The sequence below is a fragment of the Leiobunum rupestre genome, chromosome 7 (genome assembly GCF_980474605.1).
Source record: "Leiobunum rupestre chromosome 7, qqLeiRupe1.1.hap1, whole genome shotgun sequence".
NCBI lineage: Eukaryota > Metazoa > Arthropoda > Arachnida > Opiliones > Sclerosomatidae > Leiobunum > Leiobunum rupestre.
This window is the reverse complement of record NC_143390.1, coordinates 31,432,238-31,451,887: the sequence shown is the minus strand read 5'-3', so window position 1 is coordinate 31,451,887 and position 19,650 is coordinate 31,432,238. Positions and strand designations below refer to the sequence as shown.

Below are 19,650 nucleotides of genomic sequence, written 5' to 3'. Positions count from 1 at the left end.
TTAGCCTCGGAAAAGGGTTTGGGGGGGGGGGGAGATATTTAGTATAATGAATTTGTTACAGTGTTAAGGATTTTTTTATGTAGACTATTTTTGACCTTTTTTTTGGGTTTGTTAGAGTTTCCTATTATTGTAGCTTATCTTTTACTCTTAACAGTATGTATAGTTTCTGTTTATCCTTTGGGGGATTGGGGATCTTTTAGAAGATTTTTTGGTTTAGATAGCTTAGGATGTATTCTTTTGTTCTTGACGGTTTTGGTTATAGTAGTAAGTTTATTGAGTTCTTATTCTTTATTGATGAGGGGTGGAGGGGGAGTGTTTCTTTCTCTGAGTCTTGTTCTTATAAATTTCTTATTTTTAAGATTTAGTGTGAATGATTTAATGCTTTTCTATATTTTTTTTGAAGTGTCTCTGGTCCCTCTTTTAGTTATTGTTGTGGGGTACGGCGCACAACCTGAGAGGGTCGGTGCTGGTCTTTATATGTTATTTTATACTACACTCTAAAAAATGATCACTCAAAAATGAACGTTTTAGCGTTCAATGTCGTGCAACCCTGGCGGTACGCTTTTTTGATCAAATTTGAACGATAAATGTTGCGTTTAAAATTGCATGCTTAAGAAGCGTTGATAATTGAATGCTCCCACGTGCATTTTGATTGCTTTAGCATTCAAATTCAAATGATATAGTATTCAATTTTGAACACATATATGTGCAATTATGCGTGTCAGCGTTCAAATTTGAGCGTTTTGGCGTTCAAATGCGAGCGTTTTGGCGTTCAAATGCGAGCGTTTTGGCGTTCAAATGCGAGCGTTTTGGCGTTCAAATGCGAGCGTTTTGGCGTTCAAATGCGAGCGTTTTGGCGTTCAAATGCGAGCGTTTTGGCGGTCAAATGCGAGCGCTTTGGCGGTCAAATGCGAGCGCTTTGGCGGTCAAATGCGAGCGCTTTGGCGTTCAAATGCGAGCGTTTTGGCGTTCAAATGCGAGCGTTTTGGCGGTCAAATGCGAGCGTTTTGGCGGTCAAATGCGAGCGCTTTGGCGGTCAAATGCGAGCGCTTTGGCGGTCAAATGCGAGCGCTTTGGCGGTCAAATGCGAGCGCTTTGGCGGTCAAATGCGAGCGCTTTGGCGGTCAAATGCGAGCGCTTTGGCGGTCAAATGCGAGCGCTTTGGCGGTCAAATGCGAGCGTTTTGGCGGTCAAATGCGAGCGTTTTGGCGGTCAAATGTAGTTGAAATAAAAATGACAGTTAGGCTACTAATAAATTTTTTATTTCAAACCTTTAGTCTCATTAAGCTAGTTTATTCACCGCTTTGACTACGGAGGGGGAAATTTTAAAAAAATCAATTTAAAAAATAATTTTTTGGATATATTCAAGAGTTTTTGACAATTCTTTTGGATATGCCATCTGAAAGGCATAATACGCCGAAAAAAGAGTTGTTATGCCCATAACAATTGAGGTAGCTTCAAATTCGACTCCCTCGATGTGCACTTGCATTGTTGATTCAAACACATCTTCGTTATTAAAAACCAAAGTGGGAGTGCTGTTTTTTGCTGCCTAAAATAATCGTGAAATTTGGAATTACATAAAGTAATAGTTTCAAGAGTTAATAAAATTAAAACGGTTTTATCATGTTTGAACTCTAGGGAGCAGTATCGTAGATACGTTTTAGAAATCGGAGGAAGCAAGGCTTTAATTTTCCAGAAAATTAAATAATCTATGTTATATACTAAAATTTCAGTTCCTAATTAATACTAAAATTTCAGTTCCGAATTAATACTAAAATTTCAGTTCCGAATTAATACTAAAATTTCAGTTCCGAATTAATACTAAAATTTCAGTTCCGAATTAATACTAAAATTTCAGTTCCGAATTAATACTAAAATTTCAGTTCCGAATTAATACTAAAATTTCAGTTCCGAATTAATACTAAAATTTCAGTTCCGAATTAATACTAAAATTTCAGTTCCTAATTAATACTAAAATTTCAGTTCCTAATTAATACTTAAGTCATATCGTGTCTCTATATATATAATAATTTCAATCAAATGGAAATGAAAAGTTTATATTTATGGAAATATTATAGACTTATGATATGATATTATGAAAAATCACTTCTTACAAATCAATGCCGGAGAGCGTTACCTTGGCTCTCAGGCATCGATATATACACTGAAATATATACTTACTCCTATGGCAAACCAATATCCAAAGTCATCATTGAAAATTCCTGGTAACAAAAGTAGACTAGCCAACATTTCTCTCTCTGAAATTTCAACGAATTTTTTTTAATAGTCTTTCGTTAAAAGGAGAACTTACTTGAAACAGATTGTTTGTTTCATACTATCAGAACTAACCTATGTCAATTAACTAGCGAAAACCGTTTTTTGCACTGACAATCTTAGCCAAGTAGTACATTATCATCCTTGAGGAAGAACAATTGTCTTTGTCTATATATTTTTTGACAATCTTAGAGCTCGCTTGGCCTAAATTTATCAATGATTTAATTCTATGATTTATTCTATTCGCCTCCCGAATATAGCTGAAAACTAATATTCCGGCTTGGACGCAAGTTTTGCTTATTTTAGACACTAGATGCGTTTAACCAACATGATTGCGCAGTAAAGTTTGATTATTGACCTAATTTAGTTTCGATGTTTAAATTTTGGTAAGAGTTAAAACTCATAATTACCTTCAAAGGCAGTACTGCTTAAAATTTCTTCGCTATTCTTTAGCAATGAATGAATCTTTTTACAGTGTACATCTTTAGATTTCTTAGTCAGTACGATTATGCGTTTTGAAATCTTTGTTACATGGTGCACCAAAACCTTATCGGCTGACGGCCTCACATTGATAAGAAGATTGAACTCCTTTACGAGCTATAATAGAAATGAAAAATTAGCTTAAACAACAATGTAATCAGATAATTTAGGTTTTATTACGCTACCTCATTTATTTCAAGGAAGAGTGGAAATTTTTCTGTCATTAATTGAACTGTAGTTTCAAAAGCAAGCTTTTGCCTATAGACTGTTGTGCGGAACATTTTTTCTTCAATCAAAGAATCATTTCTGGATGCTGGTGCCTTTTTTAACTCTCTGTTGAGCGCTTGCAGATGGCACTCAATTGTCTCTTCATCCTCGGCCATTCCTGAACACATCTAAAAGTTCATTCGAGAAATTAAAGTTCATTCGAGAAATTAAAGTTCATTCGAGAAATTAAAGTTCATTCGAGAAATTAAAGTTCATTCGAGAAATTAAAGTTCATTCGAGAAATTAAAGTTCATTCGAGAAATTAAAGTTCATTCGAGAAATTAAAGTTCATTCGAGAAATTAAAGTTCATTCGAGAAATTAAAGTTCATTCGAGAAATTAAAGTTCATTCGAGAAATTAAAGTTCATTCGAGAAATTAAAGTTCATTCGAGAAATTAAAGTTCATTCGAGAAATTAAAGTTCATTCGAGAAATTAAAGTTCATTCGAGAAATTAAAGTTCATTCGAGAAATTAAAGTTCATTCGAGAAATTAAAGTTCATTCGAGAAATTAAAGTTCATTCGAGAAATTAAAGTTCATTCGAGAAATTAAAGTTCATTCGAGAAATTAAAGTTCATTCGAGAAATTAAAGTGCATACCAAAGGAATTAATCTTTTCTTTTTTAACTTTTTGTTGTTGTCCTTAGAAGACTCCAGCACATTTTCAGTTACCTCTGTTAATGGTCTTTTTTGGGCATATAACCCCTTCTTTGCTTTGATTTCAGGTACATTGGGATTATTTAGTCTTTCATGTCGAAACTTATTTTGAAGTGCTGTAATCCAACTCCCCTATAAAAATTCAGATATTGGTAATTAATTTAGGAAACGTTTAAATTACTAACAGCGGAAAATTATATATCAAAATATTTATATAGTTTCCTGCCAATTCTAATATTAATTTATCATTACTTCTCAATGAATATAGAACAATGTCTTCGGTTTAGAGCTCGGCGAAACAGATAAATTAACCGCTAAAATTTTGATTAACCATATAAAAATTACGATTAACTGTTTATTCGCGGATATTATGCAGACTAAAAATAATTGATTTTTCGGATAATTTGTGGATAAAAATAAAGTGATTAATTCTTATCCAAACGCCGAGCTCTACTTTGGTTTTACAATTGGCTAGATCGTCTACAAATAATGATAAATTAATTTATTTTAAGTACAAAGCCATTGGTGCCCATCAGTCGGTCTCTTAAAAAGGGATGCTTTTCAATTAACGACTCTCCAATTCTCTGATATTCAGTTCCTGAAGGGTACCTATAATATATTTTATTTTTTAATCGGATTACCATCACACTGATATTCGTAATTTAAATTTAAGATATTAAAAATAAATTCTTTTATTAATCTAAGATTCTAAGATTTTAATTTTCACAAATACCGTATGCGATTTTGGCAAATATCACACCTGTCGCTTTTACCATTGTGCCCACCAATTACAAGGTTTCAAAAACCACTCACCAGGTATATTTATTTACGTCTTCAAATAAGGTTTTAATAATTTGACTTGAAAATTTACGATGAAAAATTGTTGCATCTTTGTTTTTAATTAGTTCCATGACGACTCTGTTTAAGACTGGCAAAATATATACTCTAGGCAGTGTTCCATAAAATCCCCATGAAAGATCTCCACAATATTGATACACCATTTTCTTTTTCAATGATCAGTGACGTTGCATCGCTTAGTAGCTTTCCGCCAATATCAGAGCAGCGCTTTAGTTTCTCAATGGGAACCAATCACAGTCAAATAGCCTGCTTAATACGTTCTGGAATAAACACAATGGCTTAAGTACGAGTTAACCACGTGACCACCGTTGAAAATATACAAGCGGAAGTAGGGAAACGAATAATCCGTCCAAATGCAGGGATGCCAGCTAAAAATGTTAGTTTGCACCCCCCCCCCCCCTCCAACTATCTCATGGGTCTAGTGAGAGAAGGGCGAGTTCTTAGAGACCCAATGGGGTATCACTGTTAGTGGGAAAATAAATTAAGAAATCGTCTAAGTATTGTATGAATGAAAAGCCTATATAATCTATATTTTATCGATTCCTACTCCTAAAAGAAGTCCAAAAATGATACTCATGTTACGAGATAATTTAAATTAAATTTTTAATTAATTTTTAAAGTCGTTAAAAAATGAAAACAGAAGACAACGAGATAGTAGTGAAGATGAAATTACTGTTGGCGAATGAGCCCGTAAAAGATGTACGAGTTGGAAATACGAACTGATTAGTAATTAGTAATCTATTATATAGTTTTAAGAATTCTGAAAATTATCAAGTCTGTTATTAACATCAAAAAATCAAATGTAACAACTGTGTACCAATGCCAACTGCAGTATATTTAATTTAAACTATCTCGTAACGTGAGTATCATTTTTAGACTTCTTTTAGGAGTAGGAATCGATAAAATCATGGGCCAAGTAATGATAAATCATTTATCATTACTTGGCCCATGATAAAATATAGGCTTTTCATTATCCCTAAAGGCTACCGAAATTAATCTACTATGAATTCTGGTATTTAATTTTATATAAGCACGGCCTATTACAATTTACAGCTTAAACCAAGATGCAATTTCAAAACATAATAAAATATTCTTACTTTAATTTATTGGATTTAAAAAATTTATCATCCGGAATGAATAAACGTTCAGGAATCGTCCCACTTTCTTCGATGAATGTCGAGCTGTTTGAGCAACAAAGGATACTGCGCGAGAAGAAAAACTTTCCGCGTACTGGACAACGTTATTCTTACGAATTTCTAGTCACTGACCCTGCGCCCTCTTTGGGAAATAGACGAAACAAATTCTTTTGGCTAAAAAAAACAAACGACCTTGGGCGGACAAAGCAAGAGTAAGCTTTGGTATTTTTCCACGCGCAAGTGACGTCAGATTAAAAGCCTTTTCGATATTCGAACTACTCTTTTGTTTTGCAATGACCGAATGTACAAATTTCGATAATTAAATTGAATATTCAATCCGATATTTTAAACCTACATTTTTATTTTAATGAAAAAGTAAATTATATTTCTATTTTTAAACCCGAAATTTTAAAAACGTGCCTCGTGAGAAAACATCGTCTCGTGAAACGACATAAAAATTAATTTTCTTATACCATGAGATATTCTCCAACCGTGAGATAATCATTATCAGTCTGTGTTCACTTATTGATTCTGCTAGAAAATTAAAAATATTCATGTAGACAACTTTTTCAAATTTGAATTTGACATTTTGGTTGTCAAGTATTTATGTAACTTATTTAAAAGCTCAAGATATTTTGCCCCTTTCAATTTGAACCATCACCTAAAATAGCCTTCCCCAAGTCTGTCTCAAGGGCGTATCCAGGGTTTCATTTCGGGGGGGGGTTGAGGTGAATTTTTCAAGGGGGGGGGGGGTGCTGACGGAGGTTCCGCGAATTTTTAGTGTAACTCCCCCCCCCTAATTACGCCCTTGGTCTGTCTAACTGTGTGGGTGAAACATAAAGTGGTGAAATATCTTTGGGTTCAATAGCTGTATTACTGGGTGAAGTTAGTATTATTCCGATTTCCAAAAAATGCCAAAAAAAAATTAAAGTATCTTACAGGGGGCGATCACCCCCCCTATGGATCCGGCCCTGGTAAAAAGAATTACAAAAATATCAATAAAAAACAATGCTTCTTTAATAATTAAAATTTGGCGAGGAATTAAATATGTTTGACTTTATGAATTCCAGCAGTGAATTGTTTATTTCAATTGAGATTGTTCAAAATTGAACGAACTTTTAATTTTGAACGGGTCTAGTTAGTTTTGAGCGGAAAAATTCGGGGATGGTTCAAGATTGAACGAGTCTGTTTAAATTTGAACATCAAAATGTGGCCTTGTTCAAATTTGAATGATCATGTACAAATCTGAACGCCTCGATGATGGCTTGTTCAAAAATGAATGACCTTGATTAATTTTGAACGCAAAAAGCACGCTCATTTTTTGCAGTGTATTTTTGGGTCTTTGCCGTTGTTAGTCGGGATTTTATTAATTGGGTTAGATGTGGGGAGTTTGGGCGATAGTTATTTGTATTATATTAATTGTGATTTTGATTTAATTATATTCCCTTTAATTTTCTTTGCTTTTTTGGTTAAATTACCCGCATACACGGTGCATTTGTGGCTTCCTAAAGCTCATGTGGAAGCACCTGTTTTTGGGTCTATAGTATTAGCTGGTGTAATATTGAAATTAGGGGGTTATGGTCTTATTCGATTTTTACCTTTTTTTGTGAATGCCCTTAAAAGTTGATTAGATTTAGTAGTAAGTTTTTCTGTTATGGGTGGTGTTTTGGCTAGAGTTATTTGTTTATCGCAGGGAGATTTAAAGTAACTTGTAGCATATTCTTCTGTTGGGCATATAATAATGTTTTTAGGTGGAGCAAATGATGATTGCCCATGGGTTCACATCTTCTGGGCTATTTAGCTTAATTAATATGGTCTATGAGCGGTTACATTCACGTAGTCTCATACTAATTCGTGGGATACTATTAGTTAACCCTTTTATGGGGTTATTTTGGTTTCTTCTAAGTGCAAGAAATATAGCTACCCCTCCATTTTTGAATTTGATGGGAGAGTTGATTTTATCTTTTGGAATTTTGGGTGTTGAAAGATTATATGCAGTTCCTTTAGGGTTAATATTTTTTTTAGGGGCCGCATATTCCTTATATTTTTTTTCTTTGGTCCAGCATGGGCCTTTATTGTGTAGCTATAGATTCTTTAGCTGTCTTAATCTGCGAGAAAGTTTTATTATTTTAGCACATATTGTTCCCCTTTTACTCTTAGTTTTGAAGTTAGATCTTTTTTAGCCTTAAATAGTTTAAGAAAAATATCAATTTGTGGTGTTGGAGATAATATGCAGTTTTTAGGTAGTGAATATTTTTAAATTTTGATTTATGCTATTAAGAGTGTGTTTTATTGGGGTGTTGTTTTTTGGGTTAAATCTATTAATAAGTGGTCAAAGTTTTGTTTTAGAGTATTCTCTCTATGAGGGGAGTGTTAGAATGAGTTTTATACTTTGGTTTGATTGATTAGGTTTATTTTTTCTTTCTGTAGTATTGATCATTAGAAGATTCGTACTTTTTTATAGAAGAAGTTATATAAGAGCTGACTTGAATTTTAGGCGATTTTCTTATTTGGTAGTCTTATTCGTTTTGAGAATGGGTTTATTTGTTTTAAGCCCTAATTTAGTATCTTTGTTACTAGGGTGGGATGGGCTCGGTTTAATTTCTTATTGTTTAGTAATTTTTTATCCCAATATTAAGGCTTATAATTCTGGTATAATCACTGTTTTAATGAATCGTATTGGGGATGTGGGTATTTTATTAGGTATTTCTTTTTTGGCTTCAAACGGGAGATGGAATTTTATTTGGTTCTCCCCAGGGGATTTAGGTGGTAATTTAAATATAGTTGGGGCTTTAATTATTTTAGGAGCGATAACTAGGAGAGCACAGTTACCTTTCTCTTGTATGCTGCCTGCCGCTATAGCTGCCCCCACCCCTGTTTCTGCTTTAGTGCATTCTTCTACTTTAGTGACTGCAGGTGTATTTTTACTTCTCCGCTCTGAGGGCCTTTTAGGTTTAGAGTTAAGGGGGGTTTTAATAGTGATTTCTTTATTAACCCTTATTATGGGGGGTATAGGTGCTTGTGTAGAAATAGATTTTAGGAAAGTCATTGCTTTGTCTACTTTGAGCCAATTAGGGTTGATAGTGTTTACACTTTCTTTAGGCCTTTGAGAAATAGCCTATTTTCATCTTTTGACTCACGCTATTTTTAAGGCCTTATTATTTTTATGTGCTGGTTTTGTTATTCATAGTATATTTGGCTATCAGGATATCCGGGGTTTGGGAGGGCTAATACAGAGTTCTCCTCTTGTTGGCCTGGGGCTCCTAGTAAGTTTTTTAAGATTGTGTGGGATCCCTTTTTCTTGCGGGTTTTACTCCAAAGATTTAATTATTGAGCTATATCTTATAGGGTCTAAAAATTTCTTTATTGTTTTTGGCTTTTTTTTGGTGTTTTTATGACGATAATTTATAGATTTCGTCTGGTTTACTATTTATGTATAAGAGACTATCAGGGGGGATGTTTACTAATTTATAAGGAGGATAGCACTATAAATTTTTCTATTGGAGGTATAAGACTTTTAGGGGTAATTTTTGGGGGGATAGTTCAATGGCTTACTTTGGTGTTTATCTATCTTTTTGGAGGAAGGTCTTTACTTTTACTTGTGTTCTTTTGGTGCTATTTTTAGTAGTCTTAAATGTATCCTATAGAAGTTTTTTAGTAAAATTTGTTAATGTGGTGATAAATTTTTTATTGGGGATATGATTTTTAAACTGGGTTAGTTCTTACCCTGCAATGCTTTTAGGGGATAAAATTGGCAGTTTGGTGGTTAGAGGGGACTTAGGTTGAAATGAATTAATAGGGGGTGTAGGTGTCTATAGGGTTTTAGGTGAAATAAGAGTAAAAATGCAAAGTTATCAGTATAATTTTTAGGGTCAGAGCTAGGTCTCATTTTTGTTGTCTTTTTTATTACTTGTATAGTTTAAGTAGAATATAGTTTTGAAGCAACTAGGGTAAGAATTTTATAAGTATTTTTAACCAAAGGTAGTTTGGGTCTGAAAATCCCACGTGTTTTTTACACCATAAAAATAAAGACTATGTTGTCAATTAACATTTCTAAAGTTAGCGGCTTTATTTATTTAGTCTCTTTAAAGGGAATATAACCTGCAAAGCAATCTTTATGGAAGACCCCTTCAATTTTTCAAATTTCGCTGTACAGTGGCGCCAAACATTTTTAAAGCGAAAGGCAAGAGCGGTCAGAGCTGCAAGCGTTGGTGTTCCACACCAAATACCTGAGGTTATATTCCCTTTAATAGGAGTGTTTTCAATTTTCTTATTAACAATAAGATACCTCTATTTGGTTTCTATTAAGTTAATAGGGGTTTTCCTTCTTTCAGGTCGAAACTGAATGTAATGTTATACTACTATTAAGGGATTAAGGCTAGGTAGGCTTACAATTTTTAATTGCAAATTAAACTTTATTTTTTAAATACTAACCTTAAGTTCAATTAAGTGCACCTTGGTGTCATTCGTGTAATAGCCCTAGTATTAAAATAAGTACTAGAATAATAACGGATGTAACTATTGTTATTGACATAAAGTCTCTAATAGGGATGGGGATTATAATTACAATTTCGATGTCAAATACAATGAAAATTAATGCGATCAAAAAGAATTGGAGAGAGAACGGGACTCAGTTCTTATACAGGGGTTGAATCCACACTCAAAAGGGGAAATAAACGTATTAAATCGTATTCCCAGAAGGAATAATAGTCAGTAATAATAGTTAGATATTTCTTTTAAAAGCCATTAAATAATTGAAATAGACCTAAACAAGAAAAAGCAACTAAGTCGGGTTTTTTTTTCTTCACCGGAAAAAAGAAAACAGGAAAGAAACAAAGGCTAGAAGAGAGGTCGTACGACTCTGTAAAAGTTTAGAAACCCTTTTTCAGTCCCTTTGAAACTTTTATCTTCAAAGAAACGTATCATTGATTTCCTTTTCAATTCAAAGGGTGCCCCTTTTTTTGTTCATTCTTTCTATCTTTAAAGCCTCGTTTTTTTCATTTGAACGAAGCCGAGCCTCTTTCACGAGCCCATAAAACGAAATCAGACGACTTAACTCCTATTCTCTCATTTCCCTCTTTTAGATATTTTTGAGTCTTTGACCGTTAGCCCGGAGCCCCGGCTTTTTTTATTAAATGTACCTCCTCTAATAAATAGCCCCCCGAAAATTCTCAGTCAATAACAAAGGCCCGTAGTCGGCTACTGAAAAGAAATAATGGTCAAATAAAAAATAAAACCTTTATCCCCTTTTTATACTCCCCACTCGGCCCCCTCCCGACATCGTCATTCCGTTCCTGGCTCTGTTTTATTTCAATGGAGATGAAATGGAAAAGAACTCTAAGGTAATTCCATAAAATGAAACGTTGTCGTTTTATATATATATATAATTATATATATATGTTTCTCGGCTGATAAGGTAAAAAGAGCTTGCTCCCAAATTTTATTTCATTTTTTTCCGTTTGTTAAATCAAAAAAGGGAATCGATTTCCTTGTTTACAGTTCGACGTGTTTATGATTTGGCCAAATGAGAGTCTTAATGGGCGGTTCGTTCTTTATATTAAGAAGAAAGGTGAGCCTTAGTTGAATTGGGGAATTTGGTACAGCCGTTGACATTCACTAGTTAAAATAGTTTGATAATGTTAATTATAATTATCGTATACATTAGTAAGGGTGTACAAATATTATGGAAATCGTTGAAATTTACAATAATCACAGAAAAACTTTGATAAATTAATAGAATCGTATGTAACATAATCACCCAACAATTGACGGCTTTTAAAATTCATTTTGCGCGTGAAAATACCTCTACATGTTATGGTCAAAAAAGCACGCAAAGAAGGCTGTGTGCCCAAGTCACGGCAAGCATTTCGCACCGCTCACATCAATTCTTCGGAGTTTCTTACGTTTGTATGTTCCACAATGAACCATTTCCGCCTAAAAAATTTTAATTGGATTCATGTCGTACGGAAATAGGGGATAAAAATTGGATCAAATATTGATATAACGAAATAAAAAATTGGACAGATCAAACGGGGATCATATTATTATTTGATCCAAATTTAATCCAATGTTGATATAAATTATTTGATCCAAAATTATTTGATCCTTTCTGGATATAAGTTGATCCAATCTTGGTCAAAATTATTTGATCCTTTCTGGGTAGGATTTGACCCAATCTTGATCCAATCTCCAAAATTTTATCAAGTGACGTTCGTAAAGGTTGGAAGGCCCATTCATGATCTAAATTAGTAAGACTTCAATGATAAACTTGAAATATAAAGTTTTTTATTTGATGGCAGTAGTTTAAATAAATTCACCATAACTAACATTGTAAGTCTCTCTAGCGTCACTGTGGCTAGCCTGCCAGTGTGTATCGGGTTTATATCGTGCATGAAGACGAAGTTACCGTCTGGAAACCTTTCCAGCACGGTAGGGAAGCAACGGCTTTCCAGACGTTCGACGTAACGTTGCGAAGTATTCCACCCTTCGATATGGACAAGGCTGCCAGAGCTCGCCGCCAGCAGCCAACATCCAACCCCAATCATTGACGGGAAAACGTAAACCTCAACGCACTTCGTTGATATATGGCTCATCGTAGCGGGTGCCAATGAGCCTTCTGACCCAGATCTAAGAATTAATTTGTTACTAAAATCATAAAATAGTTTCAAAACGCCTATAATATTCGATTACCTGTCCGTTATGTCCTACAACGACACTCATTTAGTCAGTGAATACCACTCGCTCCTATTGGTCAAGTGTACAGTGCAGGTCATCTCTAGCAAATTCCAACCTTCCTCGACGATTCATTCAGCTTCTCTTTATCACCCCCTACAACTCCTTCATATTTTTACACAACCTTTTGAAGAACCCTGTATTTTGGAATTATAATAGCGAATAGAAATCGTCGTTGATTTCGTTTTGTTTATGAGGAAGGAGTTTACTATTCGAGAGTGATGGGGATTGGAAGAAACGACCAAAAATTGTTTCAAAATTGTAATTCTCCCAAAGTAGAAATAAATAAATTGTGGTTAAAATCAACACCTTTATGTTTATATAACCAAATCCCTTCTTACATTTGGTAGAGACGCTAATAATTATTATTATTATTATTATAATCAGCTAGGCTAATACCCTTGTAGCTGCAACTCCGACCTTAGTTGTCCAGTGGTGTAGAAGGGGTGAGCTCTGATATAGTTCTGGATACTAGATGGACATCTCGTTCAGCTAAGACCCTCGGACCGTCGGACGTGCCGTTCTTTCTCCATCGGCTCCATCGTGGAAATCGTTGTTTCGATACTTGTTGCCGCGCTATTAATCGATTAGAAAATCCTTGCTGATGAAGATTGATTATTTCATAACGAATTGCAAGTCTATCAGGCATTTTTATTTTATTTTTTTCGAGAAACAGTGACGTGTAAGCTATAAACGTTTATTCATCTAAGCACTACGCGCGTTTTTCGTTTAAAAATTTAAAACAAAATATTATAAAGCTGACTTGACCTTTATATTTCAATGGTTGTCTTGACAAGACATATTTATTCCTCTAAGTAGAAGAATTACAGTTTTTCTTTTTATTATAAAGGTCTTTATTTTGGAATCGTCTACTAAGACTTGCCATCGGGTTTCAGGTTGGGTTGGAATTGTAAACTCGACCCGACACAACCCGACAGCCTGACCAAAAATATTTTATTTTTGCCTAACCCTTAATTTTATAATTAAGGCGAAATCGGAAAAATTAAAAAAAAAATCGTAGACCTGGGTAAGAAGTGTTAGAATATATTTGTATTAAAGGTGTTCCTACGAAAAAAAACCGTGATATAAGCAGGCAGCTCTGCTAAAACTGTCTGCTAGCTAAATAAACCTGGCCTTTCAGACGTTTGGATTTAAGGCTTAACTAGCTAATAGCAGACGATTTTAGGGGATTAGTCTGTCTATAACCCTTATTTCGCGAATCGCCACCTTTTATGCAGAATTATTCCAAAAGCCTCATTGTGGTTAGCAGGAATGCTGATTCAGACAGATTTCCGTCTCGATGTTGGGGATCACTGTTTTAATAGTAATAAAAAATAATCAGCTAGGCTAATACCCAAGGCATCATCTTTACTACCGTTTTTGGACAAGGAGTCCCAGGGAAAGAGTCCTAGTGCAAAAGAGTTAAAGAGCATAAATGTATGCCATCGGAGCTGTTTCCCAAAAGACTTCTTCGGTGAGCTAAAAGTCAGTTTGGCAAAACTAAACAATTAGTAGTACTCGTCTGAGAGAGTTATAAGTTCGCGTCATTCCCCCGTTGAAAGAACTATATTATTATTATTATTATTATTATTATTATTATTCTTATTAATATTGTTATTATTCAGTGTGCATGTTAGTTGATTATAAATTGTATGTATTATGTATTAGTAGCATATTGCATGTGTATTATGTTTTGGTTTGTTTTAACGTTAACAGTATCGAGTATTTAATATTTGTACGTTTAAGAAAAACGACCAGAAACTTTTGATCGGTAGCCATAGATAGATTGAGGATTTCGGAGTTAATCACAAAATTTGCGGAAAAGTACAGAAATTAGTAATGAAGTATGCAACATTATTCCTAATATACTCTTCGATTTGTGTTTGTGGTTCTCAAAATATTTTAGATGTGTATATAATATGTATAATATATATAATACATTACATTACATTACATTATATTATATATAAGTATAATATATACCATAATATATATTATGCGCATTTGGTCCGAAATTTATCGACGGATGTCGTGGCCTTTCTCAGTCAGATCAAGAGGCATTTTAAAGGAGAAAGAGAGGGCAATCAACATATTTATGAAGGAGGGACGCACTCTACAAATTTTCCAAAGCAAAATTTTTATTGGTTTTACGGAGAAAGTATGTGTACACATTCCGCGAAAGAGCCCATGGAAAATAAGTATTTTAATTTTTTCAATTCGCAACGCCGTGTGTATACATTTTTAAAAATCCTTCGCCTTCTCTAATACCCCAAATGTTCCGAGGAGCGGAGGCGGTTCAACACGGCCCTCGTAGGAAGCTAGGGATGGGATTCCCCACTGGGATTTCTTCCTCTCGAAGACTCCTTAAGTGTGTTTGTGTTGAGATCCGTCAATTGAATATAACGCGCTCTTCTCTCCCTCCACTGCAGCGGTTCGCAAAACGCAAACATTGCCACTTTAGTTCGGACCGAGAACGCTAGAGAGCGCTGTGGAAAGAGTCCAATCGGACGTTCCCGTTTCTAGAAAGAAGCTTCAAATAAGAGAGAGGCACGCTAGCCTGCTGGCCACCAATCGTATGTCCTCAAACCGTGTATCTCGTCTCTTCTAACCCATACTCGAACGTACCCATAAAAACGACAAATCATAAAACACCTACTAATGTATAAAGCGTTACGGACGAATTTTAAACAGATATAATCGATTATCCAATTTAATATGATTTTAATTATAAACCCATACTTAAGATTCATCTCATAAACTAAGTATTAAAATTGTTGTCGTAACGGCTTGCTAAAGTTCCTTTAAAAATTAATAAAAAAACCCATTATGTCTTGTTACGTTTCTATATAGTTAGGGCTACCAAAGACACTATTTCTATTAAAGCTCAGTGCCAAGTGACTCTGGGCTCGTTTTTTTTTCTGGCGATATATCCAGAGAGCTGGGCGGCACTTAGGCTCGAGGTACCTAGGAGCGAATCTTTTCCAATTCCAGCCCAATCTCGTTTTCCCTCTTCAATTGTTTGAAGTCTTTTCTCGTTAAGTCCGCACCGACTTCTATTTGATTTCTTTTTCTAGTCCCTCTTCATCTCCTCCCTTTCTTGGCAAATACGCTCTTTTTTTGGCCTTCGCGTACGAGTATACCTGTGTACCAAAATTTCAGTCGATGCGTATGGCTCTTTCTTTAAGCCAACTGCGCCTTTGAACTGAATTATACGGTTAGCTCGGATTTTTCCTTCAGATCGTTATGACGGTGTAACCTCAAACTTCGAACGGACAGTTTACGTAATGTACTTCTATTAACTTTAATACAACGTCAATATGTCGAGCATTATTTTCCTCTGAATTATTTATTCGTGTCGTTGAGATTTGTCTCTTTATCAATTATATTTGAAGAAATCATTCTGAAAGCTTTTAAGGAAATCGGGGCAAATATTTTCAATCGAAGTAAACGCATTTATTTCATTTTTCGTGATGTTTGCAATTTTATGTTTTCTCTGTTTAGAATTTTTTTACTAAGCCAATAATTAGGCGAAAAAACAGATGACGATCGAATTTTCATCCTATGACGTCAGCTTTAGGGGAACCCTTTAAATGTTTCGATTTATGTCAGTTTTTGATCAGTTTTGGTGTCATTTGTAGAGTAATGGTCAAATTACGGAAAATTTGCCGAGTGGTTTTACCGGTAAATTTAACAATTTTTTTTATAAAGCAAAAACCACTCAAAACTATCTTGTTTAACTTCAAATAAACGAGCCGGAAAGCACACCTTAAGCTTTTAAAGACATCCCAAAAAGAATCATTACGAGCTTTACAAGCTAATTGCAGAAATTCTGATATTGAAAGCGAAGACGATATCTTTATTTCTGACATTAGTTCAGAATCAAATACCGAAGACTCCGAATTTCCGGCACTGTGATTTTACGTTCCATACATTTAATGGTATTTCTAAGGGGTTATCTAGGAGGTTTGTCTAATTTAATGTAACCTTAGGCTATGTTAAAATAAAAATACAATTTTAATAATTATTGAGACATCAAACCATTATTTTGATTAAGTAAAAATAATTCATGGTAAATTTACCCGTAATTTTACCAGTAAATTTACCGGTACATTAACCGTTTTTATTTTACTTGTAATTTAACATCACTAGTCATTTGGTTTTGGTTAAAAAAAGTTATTTTAATTTGGACGTAAAACTATTTTATGTATTTTGAAATTTCTCAGAGCGCTCTTGTTATGGTTTTAGTAAATCTTCAACTCAAACTAACCAACTAAAACCATACATTTAGACAAAATTTCTCAGAATGCTCTTGTTATGGTTTTAGTAGATCTTCAACTCAAACTAACCAACTAAAACCGTACATTTAAAAGAAAATTTAAACACATTTTTTATGAATCAAATGAATTTAGTTTTTGTTTGTTTGTTTAAATAGATAATAAACACATTGTTATCGATACTTATGGCGCTTCGTTTTATATTGTTTATTAGAGTTTAAACATATTTAAACACTTATGTTTTGTAACCTTTTTTCTGTCCAAAATATAAATGATTTAAAAGAAGATTTTCGGATGCGTTCAGGTTTTTACTCGCTTCCGCTTAGAAACTATTTTTTTGAGTCTAACTCCAGTCAATACAACAAAATTTAATTACATTACTAAAAATTCGTAGGGTTTCCTGAAAAAATGCCATCCCAATAGTTATTTTTAAAGCGAATAACTATAGCTAATTTAACAAATCCGGCTAGGAAATTGCCAAAATCCGGACTAAATATTGACTTTAAAAGCTTAAATGGCGTGATATTTCACGTGATCTAAAATGATATAGATTAGGAGAAAGTTGTAAAATGTTTCAGCTGTATAGGAACTTTGGAAAACTAGATAATGCTCGGTTGGAAGTTTTCGAAATAGTTGAAGCGAACATTATCCCGGGGTTTCCTCGCTTTACGGCGTAACTAACTTTTTCCTTCGCACCCTCTCACCAGAGAGACCTTATTTCAGGCGGCTGAAAAGTAAAACTTTTTCGCCATGCCGGCGGATGATCCACGCGTTGCCAGCCTCCCGAAGAAATTCCGTAGAAGAGTGCCGCTTTCCAGGGAGCCTCTCCGCTGGGTTCGGAAATTGCAGTAGGCGGAGTAGGCCTAAATCGATCTGGGAACGAATTCCTTTGTTATATAATGCCTCGGCCCCTGCCCCGTCCGTCGCCTCCCTTCCGAAGCTTAGCCAGGAATCTCCTCTCTCTTTTGGCAGGCAATTCCAAACTGTTACTCCGGTGGCGCTCCAGCTTCGAATAGTTTTTTCGCGTAGCGTTGTATCTTAGCGAGGCTGGTGGCTGTCTCTTTCAGCGTTAAGACCTCGGCCATCCCTTTTTCCCAATTGAACAATGGAGACAGGGATGCCAGTGACGAGAGAAAATAATAGAGTTCTTCTATCTATCTCAACCCCCGCTGTTTGCTATATCGTATTCTCTCTCTCCGCTCTTGGTCCTGGAACTCTTCCTTTTTTCATTTGGGTGGCTGTCCGACAAAACGTTTTTTCTACTCTTTTGTGTATTATCGCGCTTTTTTTTTTCGTTTCGTCCGCCTGCCGATTCTTTTTTATGTCCGTAGTTGCAGATGGTAATAGGAAAGAAGATAGGAGGCAGCCCAAAATAGCTAGCCATACACGCGGAGAGAAAGAATAAGGATTATATCCGCTTCTGTATTGGATCATTCGCTATTAGTAATTTCTTAGCTCATCGTATTTTTCTCTCCTTAGACCTTATTCGGATCTAGAAAATTACGTCAACCTTATTTTTGACCCCTTCGAGTAAGTAGGAGCCGACCCGAGGTGTTTATTGTCAATTTTGTTCAAAGTCGGGCGTAATGTAGACCTATATGAGATATGAAATTTCCTAAAAAGAGACTTTGCAATACCCATTTGATTTGTCATGGCAACCGAAAATGTTTTTGATCAATAAAATCCCCATTTAAAAAAGCATGGGATTTTCTCGGTTTCAAAGGGTTCAAGCTACGAAAATGTTTAAAAAAAATTAAAATCACGAAATGGGTAATTTGGATCATATTTTGGTAAATGTCATCAAGTTTGGGTAAATTGGAACATTTTTGGGGTAAAATTGTTTAAATTTTTGGCTAAAATCTTATTTTTGTTTTAAGTTCTCAAAAACATACCTCACATAGGTCTACATTACGCCCGACTTTGAACAAAATCGGCAATTAACACCTCGGGTACTCTCCTTGTAAATAGGATAAAGTTGAAAGTTTCGGCTTTCTTTTTCTGTAAGTGCGAGAATGTCGCCGCCTGGTCGTGTTCTTTTCCCTGAACATTGGTGCGCTGCGTGTGGAACACTTCTACAGGCGTTTTTATCTATTTTTGACCTATCGTCTTTTTAAATTAATCTTAAAAAAACGATATTCTTTTTATTGAAAGCGTGTCCCAAAGATAATATATTGCCGATGTATTACTTTTGTATGGAGATAAAATATTTATACAATTCTGAGCATTATTTGTTGGAAGGTTTTCATCCGCTATGCAATAGAATTATGGAGAGTTGGTTTATGCACGGCAGATGAGCCCCACGAAAAACAAAATGAGATTACAATATTGGCCGGGAGATGTCTCTAATGTCGATTGAACGTTTGTATTTCGCCGATAGTTTAATAAAGTATAAGTCGCGTTTTTTATTTCGCTACTGAAATGGGCTGTCATAGAAATAAGACAAAAGCTTTGACAAATAGGTTTCCGACCGTATCCTGTAGAAATGGATCCGAGTGTCTCTAAAGAGAACTCGCGGGGGTATATTCTTTTCGTAGCATACGTTTTGGGCAGTCCTAATATGGAAGGAACGTTGCCTATCAATTTTGAAATATTCTAATGCGCGCTCCGAAAAAACCTATTTTTGAGGTTATCCGAAAGAGCGTGTGTTCTCCAAATTATTCACCCCACCCGCCGCCGATGCGCGCTTGTATCCCTCCATAAGCCCACCATACGCCTATATAGCGACGGAAAGCTCTTTTTTGTACCACGTGATTTATTCGGCTTCGTATCCAAAGAAAACCGTACCCGTCTCGCAGTCTCCCTCTAAACTATCAGCTTAAGTTTACGAAATGAGCTGTAAAATTCCCGGTTTTTGGGGGGAAATAAAAGGGAAGACGTCATAGGCTAGAACTAACGAGGCATATCGGAAGCCTTCCTTTCGGTGCGCGGCCCCTTCTGCAAAAATAATGCCTTTGTAAGTTGAGAAAGAAGCTTT

The 19,650-nt window shown here is 35.0% G+C and overlaps 1 protein-coding gene across 1 annotated transcript; it reads right to left on the bottom strand.

Moving 5' to 3' along the window:
• Positions 1-1,323: 1,323 nt before the first annotated feature.
• On the bottom strand, positions 1,324-4,613 carry LOC149936055 (sterile alpha motif domain-containing protein 3-like). The gene is made up of 7 exons (XM_090154362.1): positions 4,490-4,613; positions 4,192-4,285; positions 3,620-3,808; positions 2,940-3,149; positions 2,685-2,871; positions 2,182-2,258; positions 1,324-1,549 (listed from the first exon to the last, which is right to left on the bottom strand). The coding sequence occupies exons 1-7, from the start codon at positions 4,585-4,587 to the stop codon at positions 1,340-1,342; spliced, it is 1,065 nt and encodes a 354-aa protein (XP_090010488.1). The 5' UTR covers positions 4,588-4,613; the 3' UTR covers positions 1,324-1,339.
• Positions 4,614-19,650: the final 15,037 nt, after the last annotated feature.

What these genes read in the sequence shown, in the direction of transcription:
- LOC149936055 (XM_090154362.1), bottom strand. Translation starts at nt 4,587, where the DNA reads ATGGAACTAATTAAAAACAAAGATGCAACAATTTTTCATCGTAAATTT. An exon ending in AGAAAAGATTAATTCCTTTG is followed by an intron (nt 3,150 to 3,619) that starts GTATGCACTTTA and finishes ATGAACTTTTAG; the next exon opens with ATGTGTTCAGGAATGGCCGA. An exon ending in TCTTCCTTGAAATAAATGAG is followed by an intron (nt 2,872 to 2,939) that starts GTAGCGTAATAA and finishes TTTCTATTATAG; the next exon opens with CTCGTAAAGGAGTTCAATCT.